Source organism: Centroberyx affinis, unplaced genomic scaffold (assembly GCF_046629955.1).
Source record: "Centroberyx affinis isolate AG114_WGS23_722 - 3 ecotype Tasmania unplaced genomic scaffold, CSIRO-AGI_Caff_v1 ptg010157l_1, whole genome shotgun sequence".
In the NCBI taxonomy this organism is placed as follows: Eukaryota; Metazoa; Chordata; class Actinopteri; order Beryciformes; family Berycidae; genus Centroberyx; species Centroberyx affinis.
In genome coordinates, this window is record NW_027284750.1 from 2,625 (window position 1) to 22,734 (window position 20,110).

General features: G+C 43.4%; 2 protein-coding genes across 4 annotated transcripts in view; one reads left to right on the plus strand and one right to left on the minus strand.

Annotated features, from left to right (window-relative positions):
- The first annotated feature begins 1,038 nt into the window (after positions 1-1,038).
- Positions 1,039-6,724, plus strand: LOC139640661 (mRNA decay activator protein ZFP36L1-like). The gene is made up of 2 exons (XM_071514841.1): positions 1,039-1,168; positions 2,623-6,724. Exons 1-2 carry the CDS (start codon positions 1,115-1,117, stop codon positions 3,640-3,642), a joined length of 1,074 nt encoding a protein of 357 aa, XP_071370942.1. The 5' UTR covers positions 1,039-1,114; the 3' UTR covers positions 3,643-6,724.
- A 10,568-nt stretch (positions 6,725-17,292) lies between these two features.
- rad51b (RAD51 paralog B) overlaps positions 17,293-20,110 on the minus strand; it is a 58,516-nt gene continuing 55,698 nt past the window's right edge. For all 3 annotated transcript variants that reach the window (XM_071514846.1, XM_071514844.1, XM_071514845.1), the window contains one exon: positions 17,293-17,545. In XM_071514846.1, coding sequence (XP_071370947.1) covers positions 17,459-17,545 — 87 coding nt within the window. In that variant the 3' untranslated portion in view covers positions 17,293-17,458. The remainder of the gene's footprint in view (positions 17,546-20,110) is intronic.

A 20,110-nucleotide genomic window follows, 5' to 3' on the forward strand; every position in this document is an offset into this window, starting at 1 on the left:
CAGATTCCAGTTGTAGCTGCTAAGTCTGTCTCCTCTTCCAGGCATTATGGCACGTAAACAACCATCATTAAAAAAAAAATAGGTGGCTGATAAATTAGTGAAAGAGGCAGGTGAATTTTTGCACGTATACCAGCCACTGTGGCCAGTTGATGAAAAAAGTTAGTTTTCTGCCATGGCTGGCTGACTGAAGATATTCCAATTATGTGCTGAAAGTGGGTTAATTAGTCCCACAAGACTAAGTAGTGACATCAAAAGTATATTTTAAGAAGACAAAAACAGAAGGGAAGGAGTGTCCTGAGTGTAGAACGGACAGGATGGAGGTAACAGGCCAATATATATTAAAATACATAGTCAGTCACAACCAGTAGTTCCCAGCAAAGAAATCATCCTGTATGTCACATAGGGTTCAACGGTATGGGTTTTTGAAGGTTGATACTGATATTTTTGGACTGAAGCTGCTGATAGATTGGATCAAATTCCAAGGATTCTGTGTTTCTCCCTGTCTCTCAGTGTTTATCATTCTTGTCAGGGTGGAAAAGCCCCTGAAACAGCATTAAGACCGTCCCGGGACACTAAATAAGGTTTTACCAACTGTTTTTACGCAGCTGTGGTCAGGGAGGAACCTACACTCACTGGCTGATAGCTGATATTGTACCAGAAACGTTTTTCCTAGTATCAAAGTGAACTCAAATGAAACTTCAAATAATCTAAGTATATTTCAGCGAACATGTAATGAACTTATTTTTGTTGGGTACACTATGAGTCATCAGTCGCATTCATGGTAGCTGGAGCTGGTCTAGTCACAGTGCAATCATTTAATCCATATATCATACCCGGAGTGCCACTTTGATGTCTTGCCTGGAGAGATAAGCGCTGACTGAGGTTGCATATCTGTGGTGTGTGTGTGTGTGTGTGTGTGTGTGTGCGCGCAGAGAGCAGACTGTCAGCCAGCCGCTAGCCCCGCCCCCCGCAGAGCCATGCCTGCTGCCTCATGAAAAGGAACTGCGCACCGCCCCGGCAGGACAGAGGGGGCTCTCTGCAGGGCAGAAAACACTGAAATCTGGACTACCGTTAATCACCACCAGCCCTTCGTTTCTACATCCAACCAGCAAACATGACAGCGACTATTATTTCTCCTTTCTTCGAATACAGTGAAGTCTCGAACAAGGTAAATAACACCAACCTGCAGCGACTCGGCGGACGGAGAGGTTTTTACTGAAGGAAACGGAGCTGCTAACAACATTAGCCTAGCCACGCTTTCCACTGCAAGTTTGATTTGAACTTTTTATGGATAGCCCGTTAGCCACATTTTTGCAGACTAATCGTTACGTAAATTATGACCGTCTCTAGGCATGGTTAACGTTAAAGTTGAGCAATTCTTTAAAACTATTAACGTTACAATTATTTCACTGTTAGCTAACTGTTGAGCAAAGCTAGCCGCTGTTGGCGCAAAGTGGCACAATTAGTTTAATTTGAACATCACGCCAACGACTCAGTAGTGGTGTTTTACCCTGTGTTAGTGTTTTACAGTAAGTTAACTGTTAACGTTAACTAACCTGACAACTTTGCTGCTGATTCGCTCACTTGCTGCGTGTTTTAATGTTGTTCTAAACTATGTAAAAGCTGCTAATGGTGAGTTAGCGTTAGCCATCCATAACTGCACGTAGCCATCTCGTGTTAGTTTACTGACGTTAAATTACTACCTAGGGACTTGATATGGGATTAACTGAAGTCAGGTAGCGTTAACATAGCGGTATTGCATTGTCGTCGTTGTAAAGTTGTAAAGTCAGGTTATCAGATTTCGACACATAGCCTTGTCAAGTCAGCTATTTGGTTTACTATCCGTAACGTTACCTTCAGTAAGCTGCTCTTGTGTATTGTGCATGTATCTCGTTCTTTGAAGTCTGATGGTTAGTCAATAGTTTCCCTGTGTTAGCGACTTTGCTAACCCAGATGCATTTAGAAAACTGCGCAATTTTCTACTGAAATATGCGGTTTTGACAATCACCTGTTGCTGCTGATAAAGTGACTAGCCTAATCTGCTTGCTTGTGATTTTCACGAAATGGTGAAATTGTGATTGCGGAGATGTTTATCAAAGAGTGAATTATGAAGTAGCTACATAGATAAGGCAAACTGAGTCATTTCAGCTCAAATACCGATCAAACACATGTGTCTGTGCGCTGCACAGACTGTACTGTTACACAAATGCAAGCTACATTTTGCTAAGATGTATTCAGGCTGAATCCCACATAGACATCCTGTGCAGACTTGCACAGATGGCGAGGTTGCCCTCTGGACAGGGAATGTCAGGGAATTTGATCAGTTTGCTGGTGGAGTAATGGAAAATCTGGCAGTTTTTAAATGGGTCACTTTATGCAACATAAAATCTGTACCAGGTGATTCCAGGCTTTCATTGCATTCGGATATATAGTGGCTGTAAGTAGTTTTTTTTTTAAGTATATTTAAGTATTTTGGAAGCTGTATGAGCTGACAGCCAGCATAAACCTGCCAGAGCTGTTCACATTTTAGGACATTGGAGATACACCACTAAAGTCATGGAATATCCTGGAAAAGTGGTTATATTTCAGTCTTTTCTAACTTTGACGTTTCTCTTTTTGTAGAACAACAAGATGTTGAACTACAGCAACAACAACAGTCTTGGTGGACCTCACCTGACGTCTGTCCCCTGCTCCAGTGCCAACCTCTCCTCCTGCACCCCCACTGGGTCCCTGCTGGACAGGAAGGTGGTGGGGGCCCCCTCTGCAGGAGGCCTGTTTCAGCGCCGCCACTCAGTCAGCCTCCCCAACGCCAAATTCAACCAGAACCAATTCATCAACAGCCTTAAGACAGATCCCACAATCCTGGTGGGCAACGGCGGCGGCAACAACAAGGAGAACCGTTTCCGTGACCGCTCCTTCTCGGAGACGGGGGAGAGGCTCAGGCCCGGCGCTCAGGCCTGCGTGGGCGGCAGCGGGCAGATCAATTCCAGCCGCTATAAAACGGAGCTGTGCCGGCCTTTCGAGGAGAACGGCACGTGCAAATATGGGGATAAGTGCCAGTTTGCCCACGGGATGCACGAGCTGCGCAGCCTGAGCCGCCACCCCAAATACAAGACTGAGCTGTGCCGCACCTTCCACACCATCGGTTTCTGCCCGTACGGCCCCCGCTGCCACTTCATCCACAACGCCGAGGAGCGCCGCGGGCCGCCTCCCCTCTCCGCCTTCAACAAGCTGGAGCGCCCTCGGCTGCAGCATAGCTTCAGCTTCGCCGGGTTCCCCAGTTCGGGCGGACCGCAGGACAGCCCCACCTCGGTCACCCCCCCGCCTATGTTCTCCACCGAAGACCTGACGGAGTGGCAGAGCAACCCCTTCAGCTACTCCAGCCAGGAGCTCGCCATCATGTTCGGCCCCAGCCTCGGGCCCCTCCCTGTGTCGGAGCCCCAGGGCCCGGCCCCTCCCTCCCCCACGGCCCCTTGCTTCTTCCGGCCCACGTCGGAGAGCCCCCCCAGCCCCCCGGACTCCCTGTCCGACCAGGAGGGCTACCAGAGCAGCCTGGGCAGCCAGAGCGGCTCCGAGTCGCCCCTCCTGGACGCCTCGCGCCGCCTCCCCATCTTCAGCAGGCTCTCCATCTCCGACGATTAAGGAGTCTGCAGCCCTGGGCCTGAGATGGAGTGATTGAGAGAGAAAGAGAGGAAGATGGAGATCATTCGCCTCCCCACCACCACCCTCCTCCTCCTCCTCCTGCTCCTCTTCCTCCTCCCCTCCTGGCCTTGTTTACAGGAGAAGCGGACAGTTGTGTGCATTGTTGTAGCCACTGAGTCAAATCAGAAAACCGGATTGCCTCCTCTCTTTCGAGGATCATAAGCCCTCTCCTCCTCCCTTCACGGACGCCACATCCCCTCCTCATCCAGATCAATTTGATTCAGGCAACAGATAGTCTTTTGTTCTCCACACTCTGTCTCTCTTAATCACGACAAGCAGTTGGCAAACAAGAATCATATTCCACGTCTGTGCCGTACACCAGTGCCATGGCTGAATGAATGTGAATGATTGTGACAAGTAGCTCAGATATCAGATAAAGAAATTGTTAATATTACCTATCATGGGCAATAGGATTGGCAGTTTGAGCGAGAGTGTGTGGGCGACTCTGTGCTGCTCTCAGTCGGCGTGTAGCAGTGTTGCGTCTCTCCGGACAGCCTGTGCCACAGCCTTACACCTCCCCAGCCTTTGAACCCCAAGAGGCCTGTGACAAATCAGTGCTCCGTTTTTTTTTTTTGTTTTTTTTTAAAAAAGGATCACCACCATAAGAAATGAACAAGAGAGGTCAGTGGACAGTTGAGTTGAGATGAGGAAAAAATGTAAAAAAAAAACACAAAAAAAAGTGCCTTGGTGTTTTTCACACGTGAAGCCAAGAAATGGTGGACCACAACTTTCTTTTCACTTTTAATCCAACCCGATTTCCTGTTCTTTTCACTTGGATTGGTGATTGTTTTTTTGTTTTTTTTTTTAAATAAGGGGCTAAAACACAAATTGCTTTGCTTCATAGTCAGGTTGGAATGAATAATGGATTATTGGTGGTGCTATGTGCCTTGTATCATCACAAGCCCAAGGAGCAAGAGGGTTTCGCTGGTGATCAGTTGTGTTGCAAGTTAGCAGGGTGGGGAACACGTTTTTCCTCTATCTTCTACACTTTTTTTTTTTTTTTTTTAACCAGCCAAAATGGGTGTTTTTTTAACGCAAATGATCTTCCATAGGCTTCAAAACCACCTGTCAAGTGGGAGGTAGAATTGACAGACTTCACCAGCAGTTGGCGTGTGTCTGGTGTTAAGTGTCCCACCCTGAACACTGGGTTAGCTGTTCAAACTGTGTAACGTTTTGGTCATTACAACAGTAGTAGAGTTCAGTGTGTTTCCACCCCCCTTCCCCACCTCCACAAAACCCCCACAGATCAATTCTCTGGCTGAGAGTCTCAGTCCACTGTCTGAAATCAAACGAGCGCGAATGCTCCTGTCGATTCCACCTTGTTCAATATTATTATTATTGTTATTATATTATTATTATTATTATTGTTTAGTTTATTTCGAAAAACCTTCAGAGGAAGGGTTTTGCTTGTCACTGCTTATTTAACTTATCAAAATGTATTTATTGCTGATCTTAAGCATTTTTATTTTGTATTTATCTGGATAATGAAACAATAGAATATATTTTCTTTTATGTTAAATTATGATCTTCCGTATTAATCGCAAGATTGTGAAGACCTGTTTTTTGTTATTTTTTTTTCACAGTTAATATATTATACTGCAATGACATTTTTTTTTGTAACTACACTTGATTTATTTTGAAAGTGAATCTTAATTTAAAACAAAAAATGCAAAAGGGTTTTTGCGTTTTTATTTATTGTTTTCTCCTCCCTCATGTTGGACTGCGGTTTCAGGTTCTCTGTTGCTGTCTTGAGGCAGAAACGCACTGGAAGCGTCAGATGGCCGCGTTTTTTTTTTTTTCAAATGTCCCGTTCGTATTCAATGGCCCAACGCGCACTAGAAGCATCAGGCGACTCAAATTTATCTTTTGGTGAGGTTTCTGGAACTGCCATGACCATTGACATATTTCAAGGCAAAAGGACAGCTAATACAGTGACTGCAAACTAAGCAGGTAATTAAGCTAGTGGCGTACAATAGTTCAATGTACGGACAAAATATGAATGCCGTGTAGTCTAGTCGGTATAGTGGCGTTACCCGTTGCGTTGTTGAAATGATGGTGCCAGTGCTTCACGCAGGGTTCCTACACAAGTCGGGAAAACTTATGGGAAGAATAATTTGGTAATTTCCAGGTCTTTGCACAAAAAAGTATGGGAAAAATATTGTTTTATTGTCCCGATAAACATGCAACTACACGTTTTCTGTGGTTTTAGACCCCAGTCTGCTCACATATTCTAAAATTTGTCGCTGTGAAGAATAGGCCTAATCCTCTATAGAGTGATTATGGCGAAAAGCTGATCAGCGTAAATCAAATTCAGATGAATCATTTAACGGTGTGGGAAAACTTGTGATTTTTGAAAGTGAAATCGTAGGAACTCCCGCCTGCATCGCACCGTAGAAACGTCAAATCGGGGAGTTATCGAATGACGAGCGTTAATTATCGCTTCCAGTGCGTTCTGGGCCTTTAATCCCTGCTCCAGTTCTGGGCAGCAGTTTATCTCATCCTCTAGAATGTAGACTGGCTCGGGTAACGGTCCTGTCCTCGTTGTCTCAATGTCTTTTTACTGGGATGAATTCTCATTTGATCATCAAAGTCACCCCGAATCAGCGTCAGTCTTGCTGTAAATGACAAAACAAGACATTTTAAGCTCTTATTTGAAATGAATGGAAGCTTGCCTGTTCCACAATACCACGCACACACTTATTAGCACTTTTAGTCATCAAAGTAGATGATGTGTTAAGGTTATTTTTTTGACCACTTTTTTTTTTTTTCTTCCCATGAAGTGCCTATGAATACATTCCAGGTTTCCCCAAATGTCGTGCCTTCATATTTTTGTATAACACAGAGCAGATAAAAGCCTAAAACGTATTCTTGTAGGTTAAAGGTTAACAGGATTGACACACGAAAAGCAACTGTTGAATGTATTCTCTAGCAGCCGTTGCTGTTCACTACAGTAATTACTTTGTTCATGTATTTTTTTGTAATGACAGATTGCAGTTTAAACCAATAAAACCCATATTTCTATTGAATGTGTGACTTGCTGTTTGTGAAGAAATCATAGCTGAGTTTTTATTACTCACCCATTCCTCCTAAGGGGAAAACCTATCAGGAAATCCACTAGTCAAACTGGTATTGAACCCCATGGCAACAGACATTTGTAATTCCTCATAACTTTGATTTATTCTCTTGAAGCAGTGAGTCATGGTGCAAGGCTGAGATTTTATGGTCCCTGCAGTTCAATTGGAAGGACATGACTAAACACTGACAAGGTTAGGGGTTAAATTCCCTGTTTTCCTCACTGAACTGAGCATTGAAATAACAGACAGGGTTAGAGGTCCGATTCCCACTGGGGCCGCCCTGCTAAAAATGTATCTCATAGTACCAGAGGTGTGACCGAGTCAACTTTGCTCGAGTCTAAATGTAGAACAGCAAATCAAGAGTCCAGTATCAATTTAATATCTTAAAGAAACTAAATATCTAGGACTTTCCAATGCAATATGGTTTTAATAGGATAAAAACTTGGTAAGAGCATCATGAGTTTGATTTCTATGATCGGTTTCAACTTCAATAAATTCAATCATTCCATACGAATTCAGGAGGTCATTTACACAAACACAAGATCTCAAGTCAAGACTTTAGAAACCTTTTCAAGTCAGAGTCAAGTCCCAAGTCACCAGAGCCCAAGTCAAGTCTCAAGTCTTCTCTTCATGCATCAAGTCAAGTCTCAAGTGATTATGTGACTCAAGTCCCCACCTCTGCATAGTACAGTGAGGTGCTTTGGTGTGTCCACAAGTTGGCATATGTTAGCTGGTATACATTAATCTTCCACAAGACCAAATCAAGTCACTCCTGCACCAAACCAACTATTAACTACTAAGCAGGAAAATATGTCCAGGAAAGCAAATTCGACTTGTGTCCTGTCCTTCTCGAGCGCCCCATGCCTTTGTTCAGGATGGAGTGCTTTCACTCTCTCCACTGGCCATAATCAAAGAGAGGCACTGAACTTCACTGTGTTTCTCCTCATCTGAAATTCAAGAGCTTTCACCGGCCGTCGCCATGGTTACGGCCAGGCTGGAGTTTCAGTGTTGACTTTCTCCCCGTCCTCCCGGTCCCAGCTCTCTTGTTGGGAACGCCCCGTTTCTTCTGATGAATTGCAGGCACAGCTTATTTGTTAACCAACGACCCAAATCTCACTTCCTCCCTTAATTTCCCGATTTAAATACGGCAACTGGAATCTGTCTGTCCACATGTGATACCCCGCACACAGCCTGCCTGCACACATGCATTTCTTCAGATGTCTTCAGTGTTAAGGCTGCCTGCAGTGCGGCGCCCCTGGAGCGGTTATGGGTCAGTGCCTTGCTCAAGGGTCTTTAAGAGTGCAAGTTTTCTTTGGTCTGAACCAGAGTGAACAAGTTGAGTGTTGTTGCATTTTTGTATTTGGTTCATTTAAGCTCACACTGCCCAAGTGCAAGCAAACGAAGGCTTGTAAACAAAAGTCACATGGATTCACAAGGGGTTTGTTTATTGGACAGTTTTGGTAGCCAGTTATCCTAAGAGGCTAGAGATCTCCAGTGCCTGTAACTTGTAACCTGTAACTGTAGCTAATCGACGTTTTATCTTCTCTGGTGTTCATAATGACACCGAAGTCAGCTTCCGATTCAGAGTTAAGGGAAACATAAATAATGATATTTAGCGGCTGATTCTCCGTTTTTGCACCACTTACACTTATGAAAAAGTGTTAGACGTCGTAGCAAAAGCCTTAACGCTGTTTAAACACAGTCTCTGGAGTCTCCTTGTTAATCTAGTCCAGATTTGACAAGTCTAAGTATAGTGGTTTTTGATCTGGAGCTGGTCTAATGTGGTTCTGGATGGAGAAATATCAGTGAAATCGGCCTTTTTTCTGTTTTCATAAGCAAAATAAAGGTTTCATAAATCTGAAACTGTGTTTAAACAGCGTTAAGGCTTTTGCTACGATGTCTAACACTTTTTCATAAGTGTTAAGTGGCGCAAAAATGGAGAATCAGCCACTAAATATCATTATTTCTGTTTCCCTTAACTTTCACCTTCACTCCGAATTGGAAGCTGCAAATCAGAAGCTAACTTCAGCGTCGTGTGTTCATACCAGTTAAGAACACATGAAGAAATAGTGTGGAATCAGTCCAGACTGCCCTTTTGTCTTCAGTTCATTTTGTTCTGCTAGGCTTTCCAAGTATGAGGAACTGCTGGCTATCAGATGTCAACATCCGCCTCCTTATACCCATAAACCCTTGCATTTCCTCTAGTTGGTACGATTACTTTCTCTCTCCTAACGAACCGCATCTCAGTTTGGCTGGAAGACAACCGACCCACGGTCTTTGGTGCCACCCGAGGTCGAATGGAATTGTTCTAACTAAAGGAGTAAACTGTTGAATTCACAGTTTGAATAAACCGCTCCAAACATGCTTGCTGTGAACGCACCCTAAGAAGTGCTGGTGAATATAATATCAGCCACCTTAATTACACTTTTCAGCTGGGATCCAACCAGCAACCTCTCAGCTGCTAATCAGCCTCTCTACCTCTAGCCCAACCCGCCACCACTTAATCCAACTCTTATTTCCTCAGAGAAAAGTAGATGAATGGAGGCTCAGCTCCTGAGTAAACAAAACCTTCGAGCAGGGAGTTACTGCTTTCATTGTAGTACACTGACCCATGAACCAAAGAACATCTCTTGTTTTGCTTACTTCCTACCCCATGATCCAGCTAAGAGCCTGTGGACTCACTTCTCTAGACTCGCCGTTTCTTTAACCCTTTGAGGTCCTGTGTGGCCGAGCGGTTAGAGCGAGAGGGGTCAGGGGCAGGGCTGCAGTCAAGACCAAAAATCGGCGAGACCAAGTCAAATCCAAGGCCAGGTTCAGTCGAGTTCGAGTCAAGACCGTGTCCAAAGGGGGTCAAGACCGAGACCAGAACAAATTGAGTCCAATTCAACACAAAAATAGGCAATAAACAGTGGATATGTCTTTCCAAATATAAAAATAAACCTTAGGGAGTTTCTTAAGGAAGAACAGAGATGTAGATCCATCTGCGGGAACTCTAAATAAATAAATCTAAAATAAATTAATGGATAGGATTTTGACTAATCAATGCATAGAGGATTAGGACTATTGAAAACTATACACAGGTGTAATTCCTTAAATTGTTTGTAGTGCTGGGGAGAAAATAAACAAGAGTTGGACCAGGTGGGGAAAAACTTGATTGAAACATTTTAGATAGTTAAGAAAAAGTTGAATCAACATCCGATAGTGACCGAGACAAATCCAAGATGTCCGAAAAGTGATCTCGAGAGCGGACTGAAGCGCTTGGATTTGGATACGAGACACCAAATGGCGCATGTTATGTTAGAAACTCAACCTACTTCTAATGACGGGAAGACACCATGGAGCGAAACCAGCCTGCCTCATAAAACCAGTCCCAACAGGTGGCTACAGGTGCTGAGAAGCAGGGTGTGAATCTTTTCAAGTTCAGCTCAAGCCTCGAGCGCACATTAGCGAGTTCGGAGGGCGGGGGGGCTGGGGGGAGGGGGGAGGGGGGGGGGGAGGCGTGGGCCGCGGCGCCTTTAAGCGCTGCTGCGGGGAAGAGAGAGAAGCACCGCAGTTGAGCAATACTCTCGCCATAGACTTTGCAGTTCCTCTATCAGCTGTTTTTTTTTTTTTTTTCTCCCCCTGCTTGGAAAAAAAAAAAAGTGGAGCAAACAGAGGCAGAGGTCCATGGTTCTCTGTACTGAAAACACAGACCTCCCCATCGGAGCCAAGAGCGATGAGCTAAGAGGACGCATGTTTGAAAGATAGGATGATGAGCAGAGGAAAAGTAAATTAGAACAGACGGGGGAGGACTGGGAGAGGTTCTGTTGTGTGAGAAGAGTAAGGGGAAAAAGACTTGAGACTGGAGCACATCCCCTGGTAACACCACACTGCCTGGAACCCAGTCGTCCAGCTGCCAAGATGTAAGATTATAATTGACAAATAACATGATGAAATTTATATTGCCTGTCCAAGAATGTTTCGGAGACTAAATACACCCCGACTCAGTTTATCCATGGATTAGAGTAAATTACAGTCGATAGCATCAGACTGATGCAACGGCCCCGTCAAGAAAATAAATCAAGCACTTCCCTGAAAATATAAGTGTTTTCTGTTTGTGCTGGTGGCTGTTCAACTTCTGGTGGTCACTGTTGGGAATTCATAGTTTATAGTTAGTTTTTTATTTACCACTAAATCACTGGACGTATATTTTAGAGGTACACTCTAAAAACTATGGGTGCAGGGTTTCCTCTAGGATCCAAAGGGAGACATTAAACACCTTAGGGTCCCGCAATCGAGGATCTATTCCACAACGGTTCTGTGAGAAAGGTTCTTCAAGGAAATTTCTGTGGTTCCCCAATGTTTTGCGATTTTTCCACGAAGGTTCACAGATTGGAATAAATACTAAATGACAAGATATAAGACTACAATTGGAAAATAGGATGCTTAAGTTCAGCCATGTGGGAGGTAACACTATTAAAGTAGACTGTGGTTTCTAAAAAACCTCTTTGTTTGTCCAACAGGACAGTCGACTGTGCACAGTGGCAGATGAGCTGAATCTGACAGTGTACCGAGTGTAATCTGCTGTGTGTGTGTGTGTGTGTGTGTGTGTGTGTGAGGACTTTGCTCTCTCTCCAGTCCGGGCCTCGTGACCCTGCTCCAATTCCTCACTCATTATTATGACACAGATTTTCCAGACTCGGCCGCTCCAGCCTTCCCTCGCTAATCTAACCTCCAGGAGCCTCGGGGCTCGGCGAGGTCGTGGTAAATAAAAAGGTGGAAGAACCATGAACTCTGGTCAGCCATCAAACCATAAAACAAACAAACAGCAACATAAACAAACAACAAAACCAATTATATTTCCACATGATTGTTTTATTCTCTTAGAAAGACCACATTTCATTTAACTTACAAAGCCTGAAACAACTAATTATGTCATATTGAATGTGTATTGTAAAGATTTATACTAGAAAAGGTTGAATAAACAATTTTCCCTTAGTTTAGGTGAGTTTACCCCCCCACTAACATAACATATGCCAACTGGTGGCCACTTTAATCTAAAGTGTCTTAAAGTAGGTTTAGTAGGGAGTTTTATTTCTACAGACATTTCTCAGAGGCAGAAATAATCTCATTGGTTGAGTTAAACCTCAGTGGGCGGAGCCAAAGAACAACAGTTTCTTCAAAGCGCAAGTTAGCTATAACTGGCAAACTTGAATGGTAAAGAAGGAAATCTGGTCAAAATATAAAGAAAAAACAAAAACGGCAATTAATTCTTATATTTCATTCATTCATTTTGCTTCAAGAGCAGCTCTGCCTTCAATAAATCTTTGTATAACTAAAACTCCAATCAACCACACAGGGAATTGAACCTCTAACCCTGGCAGTGTTAGTGCCTTGCTCTGATTCTGCAGCCTATCTCCTCACTTCTGACTGGATGCCGTCGCCTTGGGAACAGGTGCAGCCCAGAGGTAAGTAAGTGACGGGTTGGAGATGTGTGGTTTGGCTCTTCTCCGCCTTGTTTTACCCCCTCTCTCACCCCCCCTCTCACCCCCCCTCTCACCCCCCCCCCCAGCACCCTCAGCCTCAGTGTCTCTCAGGAAAGGTGGAGACAGCTGAGACGGCCCATCAGGCAACCTGTGAAAACATGTCAGTCCTGTAACTATAGCTGAGGGAGCGCTGTCTCTCTCTGTCTGTCTGGCCCCGAGGCTATGAGGCTGTGTGGTGGCAGTGTGTGGGTGTGTGTGTGTGTGTGTGTGTGTGTGTCGGAGAGGTGGGTGGCTGTCATGATGCTCTCCCTAAACACACCTCCCTCCCTTCTCTCTATCCTTAACCATAGCACTGCTTTCTGCCCTGAACAGCCCAAGACAAGCAGCGCTGTCATCACTCAACACTCATCAACTTGACAGACACATCAGGGTGTGTGTGTGTGTGTGTGTGTGTGGGCGTACAATTTTCTTTAGAATAACAAATCTAAAATTTGGAAAAACTTTAAATAACCATATCTCTACCTGTGTTTGAGGTGTAACTTAATGATGGTGTGGTATATCTTACACAACAACAAACCTGAGATCTGTAAGGTGTCTGATCAAATTAAAAAGGATTAGTGGAGACCTAGTCAGTGTGTTGAGTCAGGCTAAAACACAAGCTGAAAGGTCAAGGGATTAGAGAGGGTTAAAACATATGTAATATTCAAAAGTAGGACACCACAGGGGGGGAAACCTCCCATGATCCTTTGAGCGGAGTGAAAAGAACGTCTCCAGAACAAACAGCATATGACCAGAAAGAAAAACACACAGGCTTTTGAAATTGTATGAATACCTCATTGCTTGCTGCTTTCCCTCCTCTTATTAGCAACGAGCTGTAAAGCCCCCTATACACACACACACACTCACTCACACACACACACACACACACACCACAAGCTGTAAATAAACAGCATGGAGTTGCTTCATGCTCCTTCAAGCGGGCGGACACAGGCAGACTTGTGTGCGTCCACACGTCAGAAACGCAACAACAGAAAAACGAGGAGGAACCACCCGAAATAACACCATTGTTCGGCTAATCAGCCAAACTTCCCCTAAAGGCTCCCGGCCATGGGAACAGAAGTCATGGGAACGGGCGTCATGGCAACGGCCTGTCAGGGCCCATTAATGAACTCCAGGATCGATGGGTCTCGTTCGAGCGGCTCGTCAAAATCCTGACAATTAGTAGCTGAGTCAGGCTGCTGTTTGCTTGGTGCCGGTGTGCTGCGCCAGCGAATCGTCCGCTAGCATGAGGTCTGCTGGTGTGAAACCCGTCCAGCCGGCCTCCTCTCCCCTCGCCGCCCCCGGGCCTGTAATCTGCACCGCTGAGCAGCACAGCGCACCTCAGCAATGTTTAACTACAGCTATCACAACACGCCGAACCACTGCACTGTATACACTCTGTCAGGACTGTGCATACCGCCACTTTTTGTGGGAGCCATCTGTGCACACACACACACACACGAGCCCAGTAAAACTCTTACTGTCTGGTCACACTGTGAGCAACGCCATCAACAAGTCACCAAGAGTCTGCTCTGTTCCTATAGATGTGAGCGACCTGGGAAACTCGGCTGCCGTGTGGACGCTCAACAAGCTTGTTGGCCACATCTGAACTTTTGTTGCTCATCGATTTCCCCGCTTCCTTGTTTCCCCACTGATGTGATTTAGTTTCATGAACAGTTCAGCCTGGCAAGTGCAAAATAGTTGATTCCAGTCTTTAAAAGCTTCCCAGTTCTCTACAACTTCTATTTGAAAGAATACGGGGACAAACATCTCAAAGATGATGTTTGGAGAACAGTTGCTGGTGTCAGTGGTAAACTCTGGTAAACTGCAACTAACGATTATTTTCATTGTCGATTAATCTGTCGATTATTTTCTCGATTAATCGATTAGTTGTTTGGTCTATAAAATGTCAGAAAATGGTGAAAAATGTGGATCAGTGTTTCCCAAAGCCCAAGATGACGTCCTCAAATGTCTTGTTTTGTCCACAACCCAAAGATATTCAGTTTACTGTCATAGAGGAGTAAAGAAACCAGAAAATATTCACATTTAAGAAGCTGGAATCAGAGAATTTTGACTTATTTTTGTTAAAAAATTACTCAAACCGATTAATCGGTTATCAAAATAGTTGGCGATTAATTTAATAGTTGACAACTAATCGATTAATGGATTAATCGTTGCAGCGCTAGTAAACTCTTAAGTAAATTTGAGCTTTTTGTCTTTATTTTTCATCAGTGCTACATAATTCCATGTGCTAGTTTGCTATGTTAATTCATTAAAACAGTGTAACGTTATGAAAGGCAATACCAAAGCGGTGACAATGACACGATTTGCCTGTTCAAAACACTGAAAGAGCGAACGGAGGATTAGTCTGTGAGCTAGGGGGTCGATCCGGCCCGATGGGAGGGCAAGGCAGCAGGGAGACTGTCCTGTAACTGAAAGATCACAGGTTCAATCCCAGAAACAGCCGGTCGGGGGTCCATCAGCTGCCACACTGACCCGTTCACTGCTCACTCAGTCTAAGTAGGTCACTGGATCCGCTCATGTGGACAAGAGCGCCAGCTAAATGCCTAAAAACGATGCCACATGGTGATTCTTTTTTAAGGTTTATGATCTCGCATTTGAAAACACACGATAGCATCGCAGCAGTCATAGCGTTTCATGCGCTATAGTATTAAACCTATTATCATCCCATCATTTCCATTTCATGGTTTTTCAATGTGTGTTTTTTTTTTTTTTACACATGAAAAGGTCATCTGTCCAGAAATCATGAAGCCACATGTAACTCTAGAATCAGTGCAGAATCTGATCTTTCTACCAGTCACATTTACATGATGGAGAAAAACTGTGCTGACGGATGCAGAAAACCGACTGTGCTGAAAATGTGACTGAATGCCGATGCAGCGAATCTGCAGATTTTCTTGCACTGAATGTGAAGTCCTGTTGTCGCTGCAGCATGTGAGCGCCGTGCACCCAGTAGGTGCTGTGCTACTGTTCGTTACTGAGATGTTCATGCACCGATGTCACCAAGACGATTTCCTCTACGTTGATTGTACTGGTGAATGATTCAGAGTGATTCTGATGAAATCACATAAGCACAGAACCTGATCTGTTTACCCGTCACGCTGTCATGATGCTGAGGTCAACAGAATTAGACTTTTAACCTCTAATGCTGAAAAAGGGCGAAGTCAGAAGGCCTTTTCAAAAATACCTGCATAACTAAAAAGTATGTCACGATACAATAAAGTACAATCAATCCAGTATGATCTGTGTGGGGATCTAGTGTTATAGGGACGGACACTGCTTATACAGTACAGGCCTGTTTCTTTAGAGTTTCTTTATCACATTTTGCATGAGCTTTCACTTGAGTTACTGACACAGAGGTTGTTTGTGTTTTTATAGTTTGATGTATTTTTACAAATGATAAAGAAAACACTGGAAAAACAAATAGAATACAAACAGAGAGACAAGACACAAAGGTCAGAGGAGCTTATAAAGACCTCACTCTTAAAGAGAAAAAAAGAATCAAGATAACAAAATATTACAAAAAAATCTACAACAAAAACAACAAAATGCATAAATAACAAGTAAAAGAAATAAAATAAATTAAACAGCAGTGTGTGGTTGTGAAGGGAATGTGTGGATGTTCAAAGACAGGACTCAAAAAGAGAAAGACTTGGATTTTGGGGGTCTAAGATAAGGCCAATAAGCCATCAACTGAAGGGAGTAAATCTAAAAAAAAAAAATATATATTTCCTTGCATGATTTTGAAAATCAAACAACATTGTTTTGTACAGAAGGCGGGTCTAGGAAAAGTCTTGGAGGGACATTTTGAAAGCTGAGATATTTCAAATCTGAAACTCAACACAGCCGTCGACAGACAGCAGTTTGGCTTTTCCAGCATTAACTTTGCTTCCCGTGTCCTTCGCTCCTTCAGGAGAAAGCCAGACAGGACTGTAACTCTTACTCACCCACGCATGAGCTGATAAGGAGTTAATACAATACTGACCTGTCTGGCAGCCTGAGCTCAGCCGGTGCCTTTATCACCGCTGTGATTTGTTAACCCATTAGGAGCACACTGCAGTTTCACAACATGTGACTTTAAAGGCAGAGAAACACTCAGGAAATGTTTGACACATTCATTTTCAAAACAGGACGATTGTTTTCAAAGGCCCATCCTGGACTAAAACGCCGAGATAGAACCAAGATGTCTGCTGTTTTGTGAAGTTTGTGGATCTGCAGTGATTCACCAATTTGAAGTTAAATGACTTCCAAAGGTGATATAATTAGTGTTTAAGCGATATTCTTATATATGCCGATAATTTTGTACATTAATTAATCATTTAAAGTTAATGTGTCCCAGTGTTTACCTGCCACTGAACAGGTTTGGTGGGTCTCCAGCATGGATTCCAGTGGAGAGTTTTAGTGTCCCATGATGGTCTAAATGGTTTCAGAGGCTTTTCCAACATGACAAGAATAAAAATCTGGGAGAAAGACTGAATACTGGGAAAATTGTAAACGTATTGGATATTGGTACAAGATATCGGCACAAAATATCATGACCTTCAATACAGAAATATCACTAGCAGCCTTCCAGATCGAACCCTAGATACAATGACTGCAGACTAAGTGGGTAATTTAGCTGGTAGCATCGTTCAAAGATATGGCCCAAATATGGATACTTAACGGCTCGCTTCAGGTGTGTTCTGGTCTTTATTAACACAATCAATTTTGAAGCTGAAGTCAAAATGACCAGGGAGGTGAAATAATATCAGCCTCTAACTCAATGCAGATACATTTGGCTGCAAATGATCCCTCAGTCAATTTTATAGCCAATGTAATGGCTTCTATAGTTATTTTAACAGCCAATGCATGGAATCCTTCAATTGAAGTTAAAACATGAAAACCATCAACTGGAGTTGTGAAGTTTTCACCTGACAGCGACACAGTGAAGGCGGGGATCCTCGGTCAACCCAACAGAGATGAGTCATCATCATTATCGTTTACAAATTATCGTTTACAACAACAACAAAGGGAATCTTGATCCAGACACGTATCACAGCGACACACACACACACACACCTTCTCTCTCACGTTGTACATTTTGTCCTGCGCGCTCTGCACACACACGCAACTCCCGGAGTCAGAGGAGCGTTTGGCCGGTTGAGTCCATGGATTTGGTCAGGTTGTAGTTGAATCCTGTGCGCACCCTGATTGGCTGGAGGCCCGGGTCTGTGCCCTCGTACAAGGTCTCCTCATTGTCGTTTCCTAGAAAACACAGAGAGAACACAAACAGAGTCAAACACACTGCCACTGATCCGGGTTCCCTTCAGGCGACACAAGGGATGAATTGTGTATCACGTCACACCAATTTCCATTAAACTATTCTGTCTTTCTGTCTGTGTATATTGATTTCAGTCCAAACCCATTTAAAAACAAAATCCACTGGACTTAAAAAGACGATGTGCACGATGTGCACTGTCCCTGTTAAAATAAATAAACCAACGAGGTGAAGACGTTTCACCACTCATCCGAGAACATCAAAACTGACTGGGGATATTCTGTCTTTCTATTCTGTGTTTTTGGGCAGCAGTTTTTGGTTTAGTGGTTTATATCATAACGAGGAGATAATGGTGTCCTGTCAACTGAACCCCCGCCCCTCACTTATTGCAAATCACTCTGAACAAACACGTCAGCTAAAATCTTAAAAGGGGAATGTAAAATGAAGCCTGTGAAGTTTCTACAACTGTACAGCCAAAGAAACCTTTATTAGACCTCTTAACTGTTAGAGAAACTGTGTCAGAACTGGGTGATTTGTTCCCTACAACAAACTGCATCCATGAGTCCTGTTGAAGACACCAAACCCCAACCTGATCCCACACTGTAAGCCACTCTGGATAAAAGCGTCAGCTAAATGCTTAAACTGTAACTGTAAACGACAACAACCCCCCCCCCCGCTCGCCGCCGCCATCATACAGAGCCGATACTCCGTGTCCGCAGGCCTGCAGGAAACAGCCTGCCGCTGGTTTGTTTCCATAGATCGCCATATGGGTACGGACCAATGTGGGCTCTTGTTTGAGGTAAACATTTACAAAAATGTTGGTCCAAAACAGACTTTGTAAAACAAAACCAGCCGAAGGAAAATAGGGGACGGATTACTTCCATACCTACTGACGTCATCAGAGGTATTTTTATAACATCTATTTGTTTTGCTGTAATCCATATCCAGTCCTCAAAGGGAAGAGAAGGCGGAGAGAATGGGTTTAAAAACACAGACCGGCTGTAGATCACTTCCAGCCTCAATCTGAAAATGGAAAGACTTCATGGAAAACATGAAGAGACATGTGAACGGTTTCATATTAAAACAAGCTGACGTTCATTGCTCAAATTTTGCAAAGTACAGATGATTGCATCCTTTGAAATGTAACATTTCTACAAGCAAAGGCAGCGCCGGCAATGATTTTGTAAAACTGTAACTTTTTGTTAAATGGTGGACGCCTTATTTTGGAATTAAATTCTTTGTGAGCACCAACCAAAACATGTTTATACATTTTGTACCATCAGCACTAAGAGTAAGGCATGTTCTGCTTTCATCACAGCGTTTGTGGGATTCTCTGATGAGTTGGAACGTGGTAAAAAAAACCTAAATATGGTTACATGTAATTATAAATAAGTCCTGCACAAAGACTAAGAAGTGGAGATGGCTGCAAAAACCCAACATGACTCAACGAAGCCGTGTCGCGCTCAAACACTGGGGCCTGATTCACACGGCCCACATCTGAGTTCTGATAACAATAAAACTTAATCTGGAAGATCATCTCTCTTCATAACTGGGCAAAAATCACAGTCGATTGTCTTCAGAACAAAAGCGTTTTGGGTGAAGTCTATCTGAAAAGGAAGAAGGACAATAAACATCCCAGAAGATTTTAGAGTCCCAGGGCCGAGCCTCGGTCGCCACCTGTTACCATGACGTCCCCAGACAGCTGAATCACAGTTCATCTTCATACAGGGTTAAGGTTTAAGGTTTAATCAAGGTTTTATGCTGACTGGGAGCTTTAGTGCTGTGGAGCAAAAAAACAAAAAAACAGAACTAGGGTAATTTTGCCCCTTTAAAGAGCCAATTAAGCAGCAGTTTATACCTTAGTATTCACTGGCCTCTCTACAGCAAAAGTTCCATTACAAAATTTCACCTCATTATAATAAGAAAATACCTATTCCACGGAAATCACACCCTGCTGATGTTGCTAAACTGCAAGGCCCATTTTGGCAGATAACCAAGCATCATTTGGAGGTCCTCTTCTATTCTAAATATCTATTTGGTGGATAAGAGTGACAGTGGCTGTTAAATTATGGGATGTACTGTCCCAGCCACTGTGGCTGGTGGACAAAAAAGTAACTTTCCCGCCCTGGTGAGATTTGACACTTCCCCTGGGATTTTTTTCTAGTACTTAATCTGGGGTCAACTTTTCCCAACTGCCCCATTGTTAAGTAAATGTACACTACCAGTCAAAAGTTTGGACACACCACATTTGTCTTTATTTTTACTATTTTCCACATTTTAGACTAACAGTAAAGACAATTACAATTACAATTTCACATTTGGCAGACGCTTTTATCCAAAGCAACTTACACATGAGATTTGCATACAACACAAGCAAGTTTCTAGACAGGAGAGAACAACGAGAGTAAGTGCTATAGAGCTAAGTTCTGGTCCAACAGGACAAAGGTGCTACGAGACAGTGCAAAGACATCAAAACTATGAAATAACACAAATGGAATCATGCAGTGACCAAAAAAGTGTTAAACAAATCAAAACTATCTTATATTTTAGAT